Source organism: Triplophysa rosa, linkage group LG9 (genome assembly GCF_024868665.1).
Source record: "Triplophysa rosa linkage group LG9, Trosa_1v2, whole genome shotgun sequence".
NCBI lineage: Eukaryota > Metazoa > Chordata > Actinopteri > Cypriniformes > Nemacheilidae > Triplophysa > Triplophysa rosa.
In genome coordinates, this window is record NC_079898.1 from 20,117,107 (window position 1) to 20,136,106 (window position 19,000).

Genomic DNA, 19,000 nt, shown 5'->3' on the forward strand with positions numbered 1-19,000 from the left:
ACGCTTTATTCGATAGATAGTCAGCTCTAGCTCGCCTCTACGCAATGTAAAGACTGCGTAATTATTCAGTTCATTACAGAAACAGAAAGTGTTTACTCTTGAATAACAGAAAGAGTGTACTTACACATCATGATCAAAGTGATAATAACCTTGAATATTTCCCTCAACACATTCACCCTGCAAACCTGATGCTTTCGGTTTTGTTTGAATTGGTCAGATAGACAGAAGAATAAACGTGTGTTTAGAAGGAAAATTAAAGACTTCCCTTATGCAGTTTCAAAGCTGTAATTTTTATTTTTTGATAACAAATGTTAACATTTTTAAAGAGTTGTTACACAGCTCTTGCCATAAAGCTGTAATGGTGTATTACACTCTCAATCTAATTTTACTTTACTTTACTTTACTTTACTTAACTTTACATTTATTTTATTTTATTGTTTTGTTTTGTAATTTATTATATACTCATAAGCATTATGTAAACTGTTTTTGTTTGCTTTCCCTTTGAAGGCTATTGTGGCAGTCAAAGGGATTGTTCACCCAAAAATGAAAATTCTTTCATCATTTACTCATCGAAGTATAAACTTTATTTATGTTGCAGAACACAAATTAAGATATTTTGATGAACATTGGTAACGAACAATGGCCCCCATTAACTTCCATTGTATGGAGACAAAACCATTGAGACATTTCTCAAAATATCGTATTTTATGTTCCACAGAGGACAGAGTCAAATACAGATTTTGATCCACATAAGGATAAATAACCTACGACATAGTTTTCATTTTTGGGTGTACAGAGCGTTGTAGCTTACTTGCCATGTAGCAGCAAAGCACATAGCCACGCCCACCAGATTATCTGACCCCATATGTCCTGATCGAACATGTAGCGCTGTCACTCACAGCCAACTAGAGCTGACACCCCATCTCTCTTTCCCACTGCATCATGGGAGCTGAGGTCCAGGCTGACAGATGATGGGGGTACAGAGGCTAGGGCGTAACGGGGCTGTTCGGTGGGGTTGGAAACGTTGACGGCAGGCAGGTAGAAAAATGAGGCCTCACTCTCGGCTGACAGTCTAATCCCTCAGCCCACACCATTAGCACAGGTAGAGTTTTCACACACATGGTGTATCGGAGGAGATGCCACCCATAAACAAACTGGCGTCTGCCGCCAGCAGAGGGGTTTGATAGTATGATAGAGGTTATTAAGTCCGACGTTCATAGCCTATCAATCAATGCCACCAGAGACGGGTTAAAACTGCTTATTTCTTCTTACAGGGGATGGGAAAGAAGTAGTGGATCTATCAGTGTCTTACATAGTGCGGACAGAGAAAAAGCAAAGAGATGGGGAGAGGTTCCTTAACTCTGTTTCTGTCATGTCCTCGTTTGGAGATTCATTCTAGTTTATAGACACTATAAAGAATGCAATGCAATGCGACAAAAGACAATAAAACGCATTAGAACCCATTATAATTGTACATTTTGACGTGACAATCCCATTAGTACAAGCCGTGTGTCGTGTTATGTCGTGCCGCACCGGTCGCGTCCTGTGTAGACACGGTGTAAAATACATGATTTTTTGGTGATTTTATAATACTGTTTCATATTTCTGCTTAAAAGTCAACTACAAGCAAGTTGTTTGTTGGGAGTATGCTTTCAAACCATTTTTGCTTGCATTTCGATCCTGAACCATTGCTGTGAATTTGGGGCGCGACCATCTGCTTTTCCAGCCAATAGAAGATGAGGTGTTCGGGGGGATCATTACTTTCAAACAGTCATTACCTTTGCAATTCCATTTGGTGACCCCGTCTTGGTGTCTCATAAATGACACGCTTCACCTTTAAAGATGCTTGTGAAATCTTGTGTGTCTCAGAAAAGCTCAAATGCAATAGCTCAGAGGTTAATTCCTCCATTATTATTTTATACTGCAGAAAAACAGAGTCAAAAACGAGAGAATTGCAATAACATTCGAACCATTCGATCACCTTAACAGCCTCCCTCTTATGGTGGTGTCACAATCTGTCATGATACATCCAGACTCGCTTTCAGATAAGCAACAAAGAGAAAATGAATTAGACGCCGGTTCATCTTTCACAGAATTCGAGAGGAGACGAGACGCGCTCTGCGCCTGTGAGGTTTAACCATTCAGTGACTCTGTCGGGGAAAGGACAGGGCTGTTTTACATCAAAACGTGTCACTCATTAGATTATTGTCATTTGAAGAGAGGCTTTTATTGCCTCATAATCCAGCTTGATGGGCTGTATTGACTTGAAGCATTCATCACCATATCAAGGTCTACTCGTTGAGGATTCTGAACACACTGTGATACGGCGTGATTTATTATTTATCTTTGCTTGGATATGTACCGAGGAGACCTTGGTGATGCTTTGAGGAGAAAAATAAGTGGCAGTTATGCATTTTACCTTTTGATTAAAGACTTGTGTAAAGTTATCATCAAGATCAAAGGTCTCTCACAACGCAACCGTAAAGTATATTTAAAAATATAATATTAAATAATATTTACAAAATGTATGTTAATAAAGACGCAAATATGAAGTATAAATATTAACAATTTGAATGACAACAGAAAAAGAACGCCAACCCAAGAGAAAAGGGAAAATTAGTGACGCCAAAGGAAAGAACATAATAAAACAAAACAAGTTCTAACTTAGTTTAAACAACTAATCTATTTAAGCAAAGAAAAAGAAAGAAAGAAAAATCTTCAGCGCCGGGCGCCGTATACTTCCCTACTCTAAACTTAACAAAAGAAATATTAACAGGGGGTGGCGTTCACCTCTTACCTAGGGTGTCTACGCACCAAGTTAGCTAAATGTTGCACAATGGAAGACACGTGACATCTTCCCTGTCCACAATTCTCTTGAGTACCGAGTAGACCTCAAAGAGCTCATGTTATTCCTGTAGATTCATCCTCTACAATATTAAGAGAATTAGACCTATATTTCCTGTCTGAGCATGCTACGCAAGTTCTTGTCCAGGCTCTTGTCCTGTCCAGACTGGACAATTGCAATGCTCTACTGGCTGGTCTTCCAGCTTGTACAACCAGACCTCTTCAGATGATCCAGAATGCAGCGGCAAGAGTGGTCTTCAACGAGCCGAAGAGAGTGCACGTCACTCCTCGCTTCGTTAGGTTGCACTGGCTCCCTATAGTTGCTCGCATCCAATCAAATCGCTGCTCTTGGCCTACAAAACCACCACTGGTTCGGCACCCCCATATCTTCACTCGCTAATTCAGACCTATGTACCTGCCAGATCCCTGTGCTCTGCAATCGAACAACGTCTTGTGGTGCCATCCCATAAAGGGAAAAAATCACTCTCACGCACTTTCTCCGGATGTGTTCCACAACTCTGGAATGATCTCCCTCTTGCCACAAGATCAGCGAATTCTGAAGCGGTCTTTAAGAATCGGCTAAAAACACATCTCTTCTGTCAACATCTGACCCAACAGTACAGTCTTCTACTTCTTTTCTACTTTCCTATTCTTAGCTTCGTATACAGTGATAGGCTGACTGAGACCAGTTGTGCTGCACCTATTCATTGTTGTTCTTTTGATGCACAATTGCTTCTACTGTTTTTCCCCTACTTTGTACGTCACTTTGGATAAAAGCGTCTGCTTAATAACTAAATGTAATGTAAATGTAAGAGCGTGAGCTCTCAGAACACCATCGAAATTGTCAACAACGTAAGTAGTAACAAAAGCATAATATTACAAAGTGACCAAATCATTAAGGTGGTAAAACAATGAAGGTCACAAAACAACGTTAAACAAAAGCAAAAACGAGTGACTGGCACGAGGGCAGTTTAAAGAGAGCAGGACCGCCATTCATTCATTTCCAGCGTCCTTTAATCAGCCGGCTGAAACTTGACTGGCAGCGGATAGGTCGACGTCACACCGTCAACCATTTTCATTCTCAGGATAGCCCTGTATTTAAAGCCGGAGCTATAGGCTGGTAGGGGTGGAAGTATAAACACAGGCTTACGGAGGGAATCTTTTCTGAGAGTTGCACATTGATGTGGGGTTATCGTTGCACAGCTTCCTGGACCAATCAGCAACCAGAGGGAGGTGACCTAAAAAGAATGACAGAGAAAGGGAGAGAGAGCGCTTGGCGAAAGAGAAAATTAAACACACTCACAGGCACTCCAAAAACTAAACGTCTAGGGACGTAACAGGCACACACATTTGTGTTTTATCAACTAGGTACAAAAAAACAACAAAGTGTCGTATGAAGCATGTATAGAACATGTAGTGAATTGAATGGTTATATTAGGAATTGTAATGGTTTTAATGGAAACTGTAATGGTGTCTACTGGTATGTGACGGATTCCTTTGGTGGGATGTTATTTGGCAGATTAGTCCTGTTAGAAAATGCTCAAAACACACTACAGAAAGGAATTTTGTAGTGGAAAAAGCCAATGGTTCATAATGGTATTTTAATGGAAACCATTAGAATTTCTGTGATGGTTTCTATTGGGGTACTATTGGTTTTTAAACAGTAATGACAGTGCTCTACACGTCATACATTCTTTCACTAAGTGTCACTTCCTCTTTACCCTCTTCACTCTTGTTGACACTGAGAGTTTTGAACCAGAGGAGGTAATCCAGACAATGCATCCCAGCGGCTGTCCGAGATCAGCCGGGGTCAGTCAGCTGCTTGGGTTCCTCTGTCCATCTATGTAGTGGATTAGGACTGAATCCTTATCTCTTTACCCTGATATCACACAGGTTGCATTCTCAGGATAGCCCTGTATTTAAAGCCGGAGCTTTAGGCTGGTAGGGTTGGAAGTATAAACACAGGCTTATGGAGGGAATCTTTTCTGAGAGTTGCACATTGATGTGGGGTTATCGTTGCACAAGCAAGGAAAAGCAAATCTTCACATTGGATCAAGGAAAAAGGATGAAGTAACATTCTGTGTTTTACACTTTTGCGCATTTATCGTTGGCAGACACTGCTCAGTGATATTTGGAGGGCTAAGGATATCACGGGTGTTTTAGAAGAGCCTGAATCTACAGCTTCACGGCAACGTGACTTTACTTTTAAGCGTAGACGTATACTTGCAGGCTGAATTGAATGTGACGTGAGAGACGGGCTGGGCGCTGTGAAATAAATAGATGAGGCAAATTTTTATTGCGCTGTCCTCGCTGGTTGCACACAACAACAAATAAGCCCAACGTTGTTCAGTTAGTGATGTCTGAATTGTACGTTTTCATATGGCATTTAGGAAAATGTGTCTTGTGGAGCACTGCTTAATAAATTGGTCAGAGCATTTCACAAATTCAGGCTGAATCAAGTTCTGTAGTTATCAGTCTGAATTACAGAAATAGGCCAGGCAAAAAGACACCTCTTTGTCTCGATGAATTTACAGCTGACTTACTGAGACTTGGGTCGTTACCGTACATTTATTTACAGTTTATTGGTAATGTTTATGACACCCAGACCAGGTTAAATGGTTAATTCTCGCAAAAATGTGAATTATTTTAAATTCTATGAATCCAACTGAATCCAATTTGACATTTTGAAAATAAAACAAACAAACAAACAAAAACACCGCTAAATGTGTTGGGAACGTTCAGACATGTGTGGAAAAACAGATTCCTTTGGGTCATTTTAGCATGTGGGGCAAAAGTGTCAGCACAGACACATATGGGTTTAAGGTCATGCTCTGACATGCCTGGGTCGTCTGTTTGTATGTCTCCATTCATATCTCTCTTTTAATCACTTGCCTCTCTAACTTTTTGGTTTTCTTTCACACACAAGAACAGGCTCTATCACTTATCTTCTGCAGTGATGTTTCCTTCTTTTCTTTACCAAGACAACTGTATCAGTATAATATCTCCATGCCCACAATTGCTTCAATTTACTGTATCATACATTTTTGGATTTGATGATTTTAAAATCGTTAAGGGCCAGATTTATTAAACAGGGCAAAATGACGTGAGAACCCCTCAATTTTAAATAAGCGCCAATGGGAGTGGAACTTTTTGCGGGTGATACTAACAAGGTGCACATTAAAAAACACAGGCGCAATATCTCATGACCAACGCAATCTACAAAGAGCAGCGCAAATTAGAGCAGGGTTTAAGACATGCTTATTTTGGGGTGTTAAATAAAGCCGCAAATACCAGTACAATGATGAACGCAATAGTACATTTAAATACTCTCCTCCCATAAAGTTGCCGTCTGAAGAGGAAACTCCTACAAATGCATATGCAATAAGGTTAGTCGCAAAAACAGCTGTGTCCACGCATTTTCAGCGCTAATTTTCACTGCATGTCTTTAGTAAATACCGACGGTAGTTTTTTTACGCCAAGAGAGGCATTTGTGCTGCCGCAAGCTGTTAGTAAATCTGGTCCGAAATCTAAACAACATCCTGTGTCTTTTTGTCAATTAGCAGTCCTCTCTATGTTGGATTATGGGCACCTGTTAGCACACATTGTTTGTATCATATATCCTATTGCACAGTGCATTCTACTGTAGGCAGAAAACCTTGATCTATCTAGCAAATGAAATAGCTGACTAAGATTTCGGACAACAATACAAAATGGCTGACACCCTGTATGGTGCACTCTAGTGTAGTTTATCTCTAGCGTTTTCTTCTTTTCTGTTTGTTCACATTAGAAGTAGAGGGATCTTCTAAAAACAGTCTCCCTGGAGCCCTCATCAGCAGCCTGTACGCTAGTAGACATCCATCAGTGATGACAAAACTTCTGTAGACTGTGCTATATTCAGGCTCCATCATTAACTTTTTGCCGCACCTGTCAATGGCAAGCAAATTTATCTACCAGAAATATGTCAGGGCAACTATAAACTTAAAAATTCTTGTTCCTGCGGCAATTGAATTCTTTCCCTCTTTGCCCTTGCATATTTGTGTCGTAAACTTAGTTATTTATATCAAATAAATATGTTTATTTATAGTATATATTTTTAAAGCTGTTTTTTATGATTCTTGAGGTTTAAATCTCTCAAAAGTCCTTTCTATATGTTTACTGTCTTAACATTGTTTAACTAAACTTATATGTATACGTCTGATGCAAATCCAGCGAAATTTCCTCTTGTTCAAGGTTTTCTTGTTGCTTCAGATGAATCGCTGATGTTTCTCTGAATGGATGGTGAGAGGGTATTTTGACGGCATGTTGAGAGCATGTTAAGCTGTCAAAAGAAAACATGGCTGATCAGAGAGATCCGTCAATGAGGTCTGACTGTAACAGTGACCTTGAGCGAGCCTGTCTCTACAGAACGCTGTACTGATCGCACTGATCGCTTTGTTTTTCTCTCACCATGTTACTCTTTGCTCTTTCGGTGTAATTAATATCTATGAAGCACCAATCAGTTTACATCTGGAACCGAAAATACCCTGTGTATGTGATATGTACATGAGGTCAACTTGATGTCAAAGATGCATTAGCACATTATGAATACAATATTTGTATTTGTATGTTTTGAAAATATTTGCATATTTCCTTAGTTCAGCTTTAAAGCACTTCAAGTCGGAGAAAGCAGGGATACTTGCAATACTTCCTTTTTGTGCTTATGTTCTCAAAAAAGCTTTGCATTTAACATCTTGCACTATCAACATCAGCACTATTCAGTTGGGATTATTTTGAGGTCTAAAATGGAGTTGCGTTACAAAGGGGTTTGTCTCCCCTCGGTCACGATGGTTTCTACACCCCCGGCTACAATCATCCCTGCTTTTCTCTATGTTCATTTCTAAAAATCTAAAGCTCCGATGTTCCACGGACACATTTTTCTGTACGTACTTTATTCTCTTCTGTATGGGGATTATTTTTAAGGGAGAAAAAAGCTTTATCATGTCTCGGGCATAGTGACCCAAGTTTCAATTCTGTCTCCATTCAGCCAGCAGGAGAAATCAGTCAGTTCTGCCTGTGAGAAAGAGAGAGAGATGTCAAGTAAGGAATGAGTAAAAATAGGGAATGAATAGGGCAGATACTGGCAGGAGAGGGCTAATGTCAGATTCCGCCCCCTCCCCTCACATCCACCAGATCCCCAAATTATTTAGTGTTGAAAGGCACGGAGGAACGTCTAGAGACACAGATAGCATTCTGTCAGGCTGCCGAGCAGATAGAGAGGTGAAACGGACAGTGAAAACATCTCCTCCGTGTGTTAATTACATCTCCCATCACCCTGGCGTCTGGGCGCTGTGAGGGGTCTTGGGGGTCAGTACCGCACTCGCTGGGCAACAGATGCATTCGGGCTCACCGTCCCCTTCATGGCCCTCAGTTGCATTAAATATTAATTTACTCTCGATCAATACGGTGTGTTAACACCGAGACCGGTCTCCCATCTCGGCACAGACTCTGGTGATTAATATGGCAGTTAGTGGTGTCGTCTTTAGCATTCGCTGGTCAATGTGTCATTACTTTCTCATTGTGGTTGCGACCCCGAGCGCCTCCCGGTGTAAACGATCACGTCAAGGCATCTTAATGGATCTGTAAATCTGCAACGAATTGGCAAGCGGTGGTGATAAATATGGCCACATTTGGGGATGTTGGTATGTTAGTAAAATATGTTACGACGGACCTGATTGTAAAAAAAGTGGGCGTCATTTTGGATAGATGAAGTGCGAGAGCGTTCGCTCTTGGATTTGTGTGCATACTCGACAGATTGTTGACGGTAGTAACTGTTGAAGGTGTGGAAAGAGTTGAGAAGCAGTAGCCATATGGTGATGTTTGTGCGAGTCTTAAAGTGCGAGTACATATGCCTGGATTGCTATGTGGCACGAATTCAACACCGAATTCTCGTTCATCTCCACAGGTTTTCCCAACGATCCTGCAGCAGAAATCGCCCTGAAGACCGTGAAAGGCTGGATCGAGAAGAACAGAGATGAGGTAGGAGAGCCATGAGTTTACTAGGCCTCGGATACAGGCTTTAACCTACATGCAGTCTGTTTGGTGTACGGATTTTTTTTAAATGCTCAGGAAGCAAAGGAAATGTTCGAACCAGATTCCACAGTCCATTTCCCTGTTGAAAAATCAATTAAAGCTCACAGCCCTTTCAGGAGGAAAATGGGAAGTGGCAACTGCTCTCTGCATTTGCCATTTTCGTCTTCGTCTCTCCGTTTGTGCATCTCAGATGTGATTGAGGCTGTTTAAGCCACTGCTAAATAGGCATTGTGGATAATATACACAGCTTTGTGCTTGATTCAAATTGCATTTGCTATAAAACATTAATGATGTGTCTAGTCTTATATCTGAATGGGAAAGTCTAAACCATATGGAACAAATGAGAGGGGTTTTTTTTAAAACCAGAACCGGGCAATTCCAAATGCCTGACTTGATCAACTATGCATCTTGTTACCTTTACATGCATTGAATTAGAAAGTGGTTCAACCTCACTAAGACTTTCATGGTCTGTTGGCTTTTTAAATGGTCCTGTGTTGCAAACATCTATTTGAAGTGAGGGTTGTGCATATGTCCCTGTGAATAAAATTTGCCAAAGGGAATTTGTAAATCTATTAAGTTATTATGGTGATGTTTAAAGAGGAAGCGCATTCATGTGTATTGATGTTGACAGCTGGACATGCTGGTTAGATGTTTGACTGAAAGGTTTATATACACAAAATCAATGGCATACACAAAAATAGTGATTGTGCTTTAATAAAATGAACAGATGACGGTGGAACAATTAACACAAGCTTCACGTTTTGTTGTACCATGAGATGAGTTGACTGACATTACTAATGAAATTTACTTAGTTTCAGAGGTGGACGAAGTACACAACTTCCTTACTTGAGTGAAAGTACAGATACTACTGGTCAAATATTACTCCACTACAAGTAAAAGTTGTAAAGACAGATTCTTACTTGAGTAAAAGTACAGAAGTACGTGCTTTTAAAAGTACTCAAGTATTAAAAGTAAATTTCCTTTATGTCAGTTGTGCATTGTTTTATTGTCGTATACCTTATGCCTCTGAAGCAACCTACTGAATACACCGAGTAGCTCACAGAATCAGTGGTATTAAAGGAGTAGTTCACTTCAAAATTTGCCCCCATTGACTTTCCATAGTAGTTTTTATTCCTACTATGGAAAGTCAATGGGGGCAAATTTTGCAGTGAGCAACTCCTTTAAGAGCTTTATATGTTTAGCACATATATGTTTAGTTTAGATATAATCCTGTATGATCATTTAGCCTAATTATCCTCATTAGCCCCCTAGGCCTATGTATTTATGAGCAGTGTTCTTTTATTTTGTATATTCCCTTAACCAGTTTTACCAGCAATTTACCAGTAAGTAATAAGGTTCTTGTAAATAGTAAAGTGTAGAAGCCATGTGTTCGTTGGATTTATTACCATTTGTATTACCGTAATTTAACTACAAACATACTGTAAACTATAGCTAGTATAATGAACTATGTTCATTATATGTTTAGTTGCTGTGGTTTTACTAAAGATTATTAATTGGAGTATGGTTCCCATATATAGAAAATGGTAAATATGTTGATACTGTGGTTTTACTGCAAATACCATCCCTGCTGAAAAAAACAATGAATTTTTGAATTAGAATGAGATTTTTAAATTAAATTCCTCTTTGTAGTGTGTTTTGGGTTTTATTCCAATAGGATTTACCATCCCATCAATAGAATCCATCACATACAAGTAGACAACAAGTATCCATAGTACAAGTCCCATTATAACCATTAAATCCATTACATTTTATGTTGTATTTTGGGCAGGGTTCTATTGTTTTTATTTCAACAGGAATACTTCAACTATAGTTACTTCAGTAAAAACATCATTCATTTTCCAAATCGCTTTAAATGATATAACAGCAGATCAGAAGTTAACACGCACGTGTAGCTCAAGGTGTATGTGATGCTTATTTACCGTTTAGCCGTTATGCCGATCATTTTCATGACGATGTTTCTACGCTCTTTGACCGATCGTAACCCACAGATGATTACACCACACTTTAACATGTGCCTTTTTCCTCTTTTATCGTTCTATTTGCCTTTTTAGAGCGCTATCAACGGTGTAGCAGCGCCTACGTTTACATTAGTTTAGCGGAGAAGATCCCAGAGTTGCCAGATTTGCGTTAAAAAATCTGCCAAATGGCCATTCAAAACTTGCCGGAAAACCGCGAGATTAGAAAAACTGAAATACTTGGCAACAGTAAAAGGTCCTGGCAGATCGCAAGCCAGATAAATTGCGCACACAGGAAACCCCGCTGCATAGAAACCATTTTCTACTTTTGGACCTTTTTATAAATGTAGTGGAGTAAAAAGTACGATATTTGTCTTTCAAATGTAGTGAAGTTAAAGTACAAGTACTCAGAAAAAAATAATACTCAAGTAAAGTACAGATACTCAAAAAGTGTACTTAAGTACAGTACTCAGGCAAATTTACTTCGTTACTGTCCACCTCTGCTTAGTTTGTTTTGTTTGCTACAGAGTCATGATGTCAGTGCACGTTTTCTGTTTATCGGTCATAAAAATATAACTTTAGTTAATATAATTGAAAATATAACGTATAATCAGACTTATTATTATTATTAAAAAAATTGTACTGCAGTGTTCCAGACTGAATAATGAGGTTCAGCGAATAAATACTTCATACCAAAAGTCTTGTTTAGTCTCACTGGACTTAGTGAATTGCAAATGCTCAGCTGTCAGTCATGTAATGATGACACTTTGTTTATATGGATTGCTGTAATTCACCATTGGCCCCAGTAAGACAATCCACCTAAGAATTTGCCATGTGAGTTGTATTTTTCTATTATTTTAATTTGATCAAGCTCATTTTTGGAATCCAGAGACGTAAAAGTAAAGCAGCATCAAGGGAACATCTTGTGATCTTCTTTAGAACGAACTCCATAGCATGCAAAGTGCAATATCAATTGCACTCACACATACCAAAATAAACAAAACTTTAGCCTCATACCTCCGGGCTTCTGCAAATAGATTGCTTAATATTTCTGAGCCGCCCTTTATTGACTGGCCTTTACCTGTGGGAGTAGAGGGCAGTTTAATTTATTGTGATTGGTAGGCCAAAGCAAAGCCTGCGGGTTGATCGTGAACTGAAGAGACTTGAGGATTAATTACTCCATATTTAACCAGAGAGGACAAAACACATACGTAAATGAGATTTACTGTTCTGTTGTTATTGTGTGCGTTTAGCCAGAATGTTACCTGTTGTGTTATCTGTATCTATATTTATTTCAGATTTGTAAAAATAAAACAGCTCTCTTTTGTACAGTGAAAGTGGATGGAGACTGGCTGCTAAGCTCCAAAAAGAATACCGAAATCACTATAAGTGCATCACAAATGCATTCATATTGCTAATATTCCAAGTCCTCTAAAAAAATGTTGGCATTCATTTTACTCCTTTATTTATTGAAAGTCTTAATCTTGATTGTCAGCTGTGGTTACGGTTCACTTTCATTGTGAGCTTGGATGTTGCATTATACTGTATTTAATTTTGAATAAAGGCAGAAGGCAAGTAGATATCACTTCAGTGTCTTTGTCTTCTATGGGCTAGTTGCACAAAGCCGCCATATTAGATTTCCGATCAGCGAGTGTTTGCAGGCTTATTTCCGGTCGTATAACACCGTATGGGAAAATAAGGATTTTTGGCCGGCAAATATGGGCATTTTTTAGATAAAAATAAGAAACTGATATATTGACAGAAAAACCTCTTTACAATGCTGAGTACCTCGTTAAGCCAACACTACTCGATATAACAGAAAAAAAGACTTTCATTCCCTCCCCGTTTATTCTATAGTCCATGCTTATGTGGTTAACCAAAATCTGCATACATAATTCATGTATACATAAGCCAGCGTATTGAACATTTCCACAGAGATGATTTTGTTTTTACAGTTGGGGGACTAAGAAAAGCATCAAAAGCATTTATTTCATCTTTGGATGTGAAAGCGCTACACTCTCTCCACACCGGGAGCTACCCTTGGCGATGAACGGAATACAAACGCCAACTGATCATGACTGTATTAATACTCTTTCACAGTAAGTACGATATGATAAAGAAGCAAATCACGGAACTCTTCACAAAGAACACAACACGATTGATCCCTTACTTGTAAGTGATGCTGGCGCTCTCTGACAATGAGTTCACTCTTGCCCACAACGCAGAGTATTCCATCCATCTGACTTTAATCATATAGAACTTGTAACGATTAAAAGTTAAAACAAAGACATAAAACTTATCTACTATCAGTATGAGCAGTGAATACGAGTTTATTGTTGTTTTGCTTAAAGAGGATGGCGATATGGGGAGAAACTCATGGTAAAACATCATCAGCCTTTTTTGCTGTAATGTCGAGTTGTGTTGCCTTGACGAGGGACTCGAAATGTACATCAGTTTCTTCTTTTTATATAAAAAATCGCTCATATTTGCAGGCCAAAAATCCTTATTTTCACACACAGTGTTATACGACTGGAAATAAGCCTGCCCACATTCGCTGAACGAAAATCTAATGTGGCGGCCTCGTGCAACTAGCCCATTATCAAATGTGTTACTTCGACAGGAAATGAGGAAGAGTTACAAATAATGGAGTGAGATTATGGCACAGGATGCACTCATATCACTGACTTGAATATGGATTTGACATGTCAAAGCCGATGCTTTAACCACTAAACCATGACTCTGACTAAACTTGCTTGAAAATAATAAGAAATGTTATTCAGACAGCCAGAACTTCTAAACCCACTGGTACAGTAAATTATGAATAGCGGGGGAAACCCTGCCTATTTCTTTATGATGTGGTAGTAGTATTATAGTACAAGGACAAAACTAACATTCCTGTCAAATGATTTCAAAATGATTTCTGGAAAAGGGCATTGATGCTTTCAGCTTTATATTTGATGGTCCCTGCTGATTGCTAGAGATTTGTTTACAGTAATATTATTTGGGTTAAGCCCACAGAATGAAGGCAATGAAATTCCAGAACTGAAATGATGCCGCCTGTTCTTTCCAATCCATTAGGAGATTGTATGCTACGTTTTTTAATGCTGAAAGAAAACCCACAGATAATAATAATGCATCAGTTTACTTTATGAAGAAAGATGGCAATGTATTTCATGTTGATGTGGCTTATGAGAGGGGATGCTGGTTATAGTGGGAGATTGTTTAATAGGTAATATGGAGACCTGCCATCAGATATTGAGCAAAATATGCAGTATAATTTCTTCTTGCTAGTCAGTGCAAGAGTCAAGTTAAGGGATGGATACAGTTGGATAAAATGTCTCTGCAGTCGAGGAGTCAAGCAGTAAAAAAGTTACATGATAAGCACTTGAAATGAACTCTTTTTCTATCTTGAAATAGACTTGCTAAGGCCACAAACTTTAGCATTTCTTTTTTTATGTATGAGCTATAGGTAGCAGGACAGTTGCTTGTGGTTTAATTTTAAAGTACACATCAGCTGTATAAAGTATTTCTTGTGTCATTTCCAAATCCTGTATGACTTTTTTTTCAGAAAACATAAGAAGATATTTTAAAGAATGTTGGTAACCAAAAAGCATTGGTCCCCATTGACTTCCATTGAATAGATACAAAACCACAGAGGCATTTCTCAAAATATCTTTTGTATTCCAAGCATAAACGACATAAAGGTTTTGAGTGATATCCCTATCCCTTTAAGGGCCTTCGGTTTTTCATTCTCCCTGGGGCATCTCAGAAAACACTCTTGAAATTCCCTGCATGCTCGATCATTTGCTGTACTGATACCATCTCGGTCCATAACGGTGAGAATTCCATTAGAGGCTTGGCATGCGAGAGGTGCATTAGTTTGTTGAGAGCGTCATGGGATATAAGTGCATGTAAGCGCTACACTCTTAACTTCACAATAAGGTGCATTAGCCTGGGCTTGTAAAGGAGGGCCTGTGCTCTTAGCCACCTTAAGATGCGTCCACCTATACATGTAATATATCATGATACAGCCGTACCGCAGCACCTCATGCGCCGACGATTGTGATTGATGACTGAAGGTTAACCTTCGCGGGCCAGGGTGTGTGTTCACTATACCACATTGGGGAAGAGTAATGGAGACAATGGAGGTTTTCTGACTCGAGCAGGACTGCAGTGAGAAGAGGGATGGTTGAAAGATTCAGTATACAGAAATACAGTAACGTGAAGGTGTCTTTTGTATTAATCTTAGTCTAGACCATCATTTATTTGAGTCATTTTATAATCTTTTTTCATATTTCATATTTTCATTAAATATACATATACAGTGCTGGCCAAAGGTGATGTTACAGGGGCATATTTGTACATTATTTGCTTTTTATGCTCCCAAAATAAGGGGTGTATGGTACAAAATGGACAAACACTAAACTTTTAAGGTATTTATTAGACACAATTTTGGGGCAAAAAAGCAACCAAAGTCTATCTGAAAAAAAGGTTTTATTCGAATTAACAAAAAAATGCATAGAAAAATAAAAATCTTGCAGAAATAAAGCATACATTCGCTCCAGTTTTATCTGTTATTTAAGGGATAATTCACCCAAAAATGAAAGTTCACCCTCCTTTCATTTCACAAAAGAAGATATTCTGAAGAATGTTGGTAACAGAAAACCTTTGGTTCCCATTTACTTATATTGTATAGACACAAAACCAATGCAAGTCAATGGGGACCATCAGTTTTCTGTTACTGACATTCTTCAAAATATCTTCTTTTGTTTTTGCATTGAAAGAAAGTCATAGACTTTTGAAATGACAAAATGGTGAGTAAATGATGACAAAAATGTAATTTTTTGGGGTGAACTATCCCTATTTTCCTATACTATGTCTTAATAAACTTTTCCCATGTTGCGTGTAGTTTATACTCCAAATACACCAGTGCAACATGCAGATTTTGAAATGTACACCGCTTCTAAAAGGCTAACTTTCTGAAAATCCTGCCTATGTGAAATTATTTTACACAATACACAAAGATGCATAACAAGACAATGGACTCTGGTGGGCTAGGTTTTAGGATCACGTTCACTTGAAAGGTTATTTTTTTGGAACGTGCGATTGATTCGCTCTGTGTTTATGCCCTGGTCCAGCTCCCTATGCCCCTGATAGATTTGCAGTGCATCACATAAGACATTTGTGCCCTGCATGAAATCATTGTGAAAAGGCAAGCTGTGGGTGTTTCATTCTGTCGGGGTAAAGCTGAGCAGAAGCCGGCGGATCGTCTGTAGTGCCGCAGGCTCTGGCTCTGTCATGATCTCTCACATCTGAGGGCATCAAAGCAGGAAGTCACGCTTTCATCTGCTCTTATAACAGACAACGCTGTGGCTGCACCCTCCTTCTTTTGCATGAATGTCTCATCAGTGTTTGCTGTAACAGATTAAGGCAACCGTAGTTATTCAACGATCCCACAGCAAACACAATGAATCAATTACAGTGGCCACCCCTGCTTTCAAATTTTGTTCAAATGTATGAAACCATTGTTTTGCCCAACCAAATAAATTTGCCAAAGCCACACTTCTTGGTAATGATGTAATATACAGTAATATCTTGTTAGCAGGGACGGCGTTTGCGTATGGCAGTCGAAACAGTGGAAACAAGTGTGCATAATGATGTTCATTAAGGATGATCAAAATACTTTAGACTGCTGTATATTTTTTGCACGGGCGTCAGAAGCATGTGTATTTTAGAGTGTAAAAACAACACTCACTCACCAACAGCTTCAATGGTGTAGAGAGTAAGACACGGCGTGACCAGTAATTTTGACACTATCGCGATGCAGGTTCGAATCCATCTTTCGCTTGTCTACATTTTGACATCACATATTAAATCATACATGCATTTATTGTCAACAAAAGGGAGAAACTATTTGTTTAATAAAAAAGTGTATGGTAGTGAGGTCTTTATTGTCGACATATGCCAATAAATTGGCAATTTTTTTTTTTTTATTTTAACAGTCACATAACAATCTCAGCTGCCCATGCCAGATGAATATTGCAAGATTAATAATATTTGTTACAATATCTGTGAATAATTAAAAAATTTACTCTAAAATAATGCACATATGGGAATTTTTAACGTGGTGCTGTACATTGAATCTGCGGTTGCTAATGTGATGTAATCACCTCAGGGGTCACGATCGAGAGGGAGCAAATTCCAAAGGCTGATGGCTTTTTATTTGCATGGTTTTATTTTTAACTTAACAAAATGTTTATGTTTTGTTACACTTATTGATTAAATACGCTATTCCTAATAATAAAAAAAGGATTTCTGGAAATCATCTTGCGACCCCATCCCCCCCCTCTCGCGGCCTTGCTACCCCGGGGTTTAGTAGATATTTTGTTGGAGTCGCCCTTTTGCTGCAGAAATTAGAGCTTTAAAAAGCACATTTTAAACGATATGAGGGTAAGGTTTGTTGTTTGTGCATTCTTTCAGTTTCGTGGATTCTTGTACACGTTTTGTTTAAATGTGATGTGGTATAATTTATGGTTCCGTTACTTTGGAATGTCATTGTTGTATGGCCAGAGGAAATTTGGCCATACCCTAGGTTTTGGTGAAACTCCGCCATTGCTTGGTAGACATGTTGTTCTGGGTGACTGGACATTCTGATCTAGATAAAACGTGCATCGTGATTGCAAAAATCTTTTTCAAGGCTGGTACGCTGCCTGGAAAACTCTCATCCAATCACAGCCACTGTTTGTCCATATGCCACCAATGTGGTTTTTCCCTTCTCTGCATCAACCGCCTCCCGTCATCTGTTTGCTTTATTTCCCATTTTCGCATCTAATTCGGTGTAATTTGGACCTACACGGCTTTAATCTGCCGGTGAAAAATGCAGTGTGACACTTTATTTGGCTGATTCCTCTCAATTTTGCACCAGCAGACGGTTTATTATAGCGTCTCGGACTCGGGCCCGTATCACCCACACAGGTCTGACACATGAAACAGATTGTGGAAGTTTCCTCCTAATAAAACGGCGACTGAACCAGGGGTCCATTACAATGCTGTTGTCTCTGCACTCTACTGTCATTTGTGGCTTTTAGGGATGGTAGTAGCATTTGCTCTTTTTTTATTTCTTTTATAAATGTGTTTGTTTGTTTTATGCCATCTGTCATTTTAAGGATGCAGATAATAAATGCTGGCATATTCCGTCGGGGCTACAAAAACTGAGATTGAATAGCGAATAGAAACAAATGCTCATCGTGGTGGGCGATTTGCTATCCGAACGGTAAATATCATTTCAAGTTCAGCAGGGATTGTGGCAGGTGAGGCTGTAATGTGACATCAGGGAGAAATGCATTGTCATTTAAGTAAAGAAGATGTACTATGAGAATGGCAACTGGAGAACAGTCTAGAATGGCTTTCTATTGTGGCTATTCCAAACAATATAGGCACACATACAGTATATACGGTATGTATATATGAGCTATAGTCATCATGACGCTCAGGTTAAAGTGCAGTTACTTTTATTTACCAATAAAAAATAAAGAACGAAATGCTTGTTTTTTGTGGCACAGTTTGTATATCCTTCATTGCTGTAGGTGCACAATAAAGAACAGGTGGGGTGTTATTATTAGTTAATATATAGTTAATAAAATTAAATGTATACATTTATAAAGGGATAGTTCTCCCAAAATTACAAATTCTGTCATCATTTACTCACCCTCTTGTCATTTCAAACCTTCATGACTTTGTTTCTTCCGCAGAACACAAAAGATATTGTAAAGAATGTTGGCATTCATCTCTGGAAATGACAGAAATACACCATAAAACTCTTATAGGCGTCATGTGGAGTGTAAATAGTGTATGAGAATTAGATGGAAAATTTACAGTTGAAATGTTTACTTTACAAAAGGATAAAGAAGTTTTTGGACATCCTTCAAAAGAGCAGGCCATTATTTGTGTTCTTCAGAAGAACGAGTTTTTATTGACATAATAGTGAGTAAATGGTGGAACTTTGTTTGGCTGAACTTTCCCTTTCTTTTCGGGTTTGTGGCCTACTGGAGCGAGGTCAAGAACAAATTGGACACATGGAGAAGCTCATGTTGTCCTATCGACACAGCCGC

General features: G+C 38.8%; 1 protein-coding gene across 2 annotated transcripts in view; it reads left to right on the plus strand.

The window, feature by feature from the left end:
- macrod2 (mono-ADP ribosylhydrolase 2) overlaps positions 1-19,000 on the plus strand; it is a 510,226-nt gene that overhangs the window by 382,233 nt on the left and 108,993 nt on the right. For both annotated transcript variants that reach the window (XM_057341952.1, XM_057341953.1), the window contains exon 8: positions 8,786-8,859. In XM_057341952.1, coding sequence (XP_057197935.1) covers positions 8,786-8,859 — 74 coding nt within the window. The remainder of the gene's footprint in view (positions 1-8,785; positions 8,860-19,000) is intronic.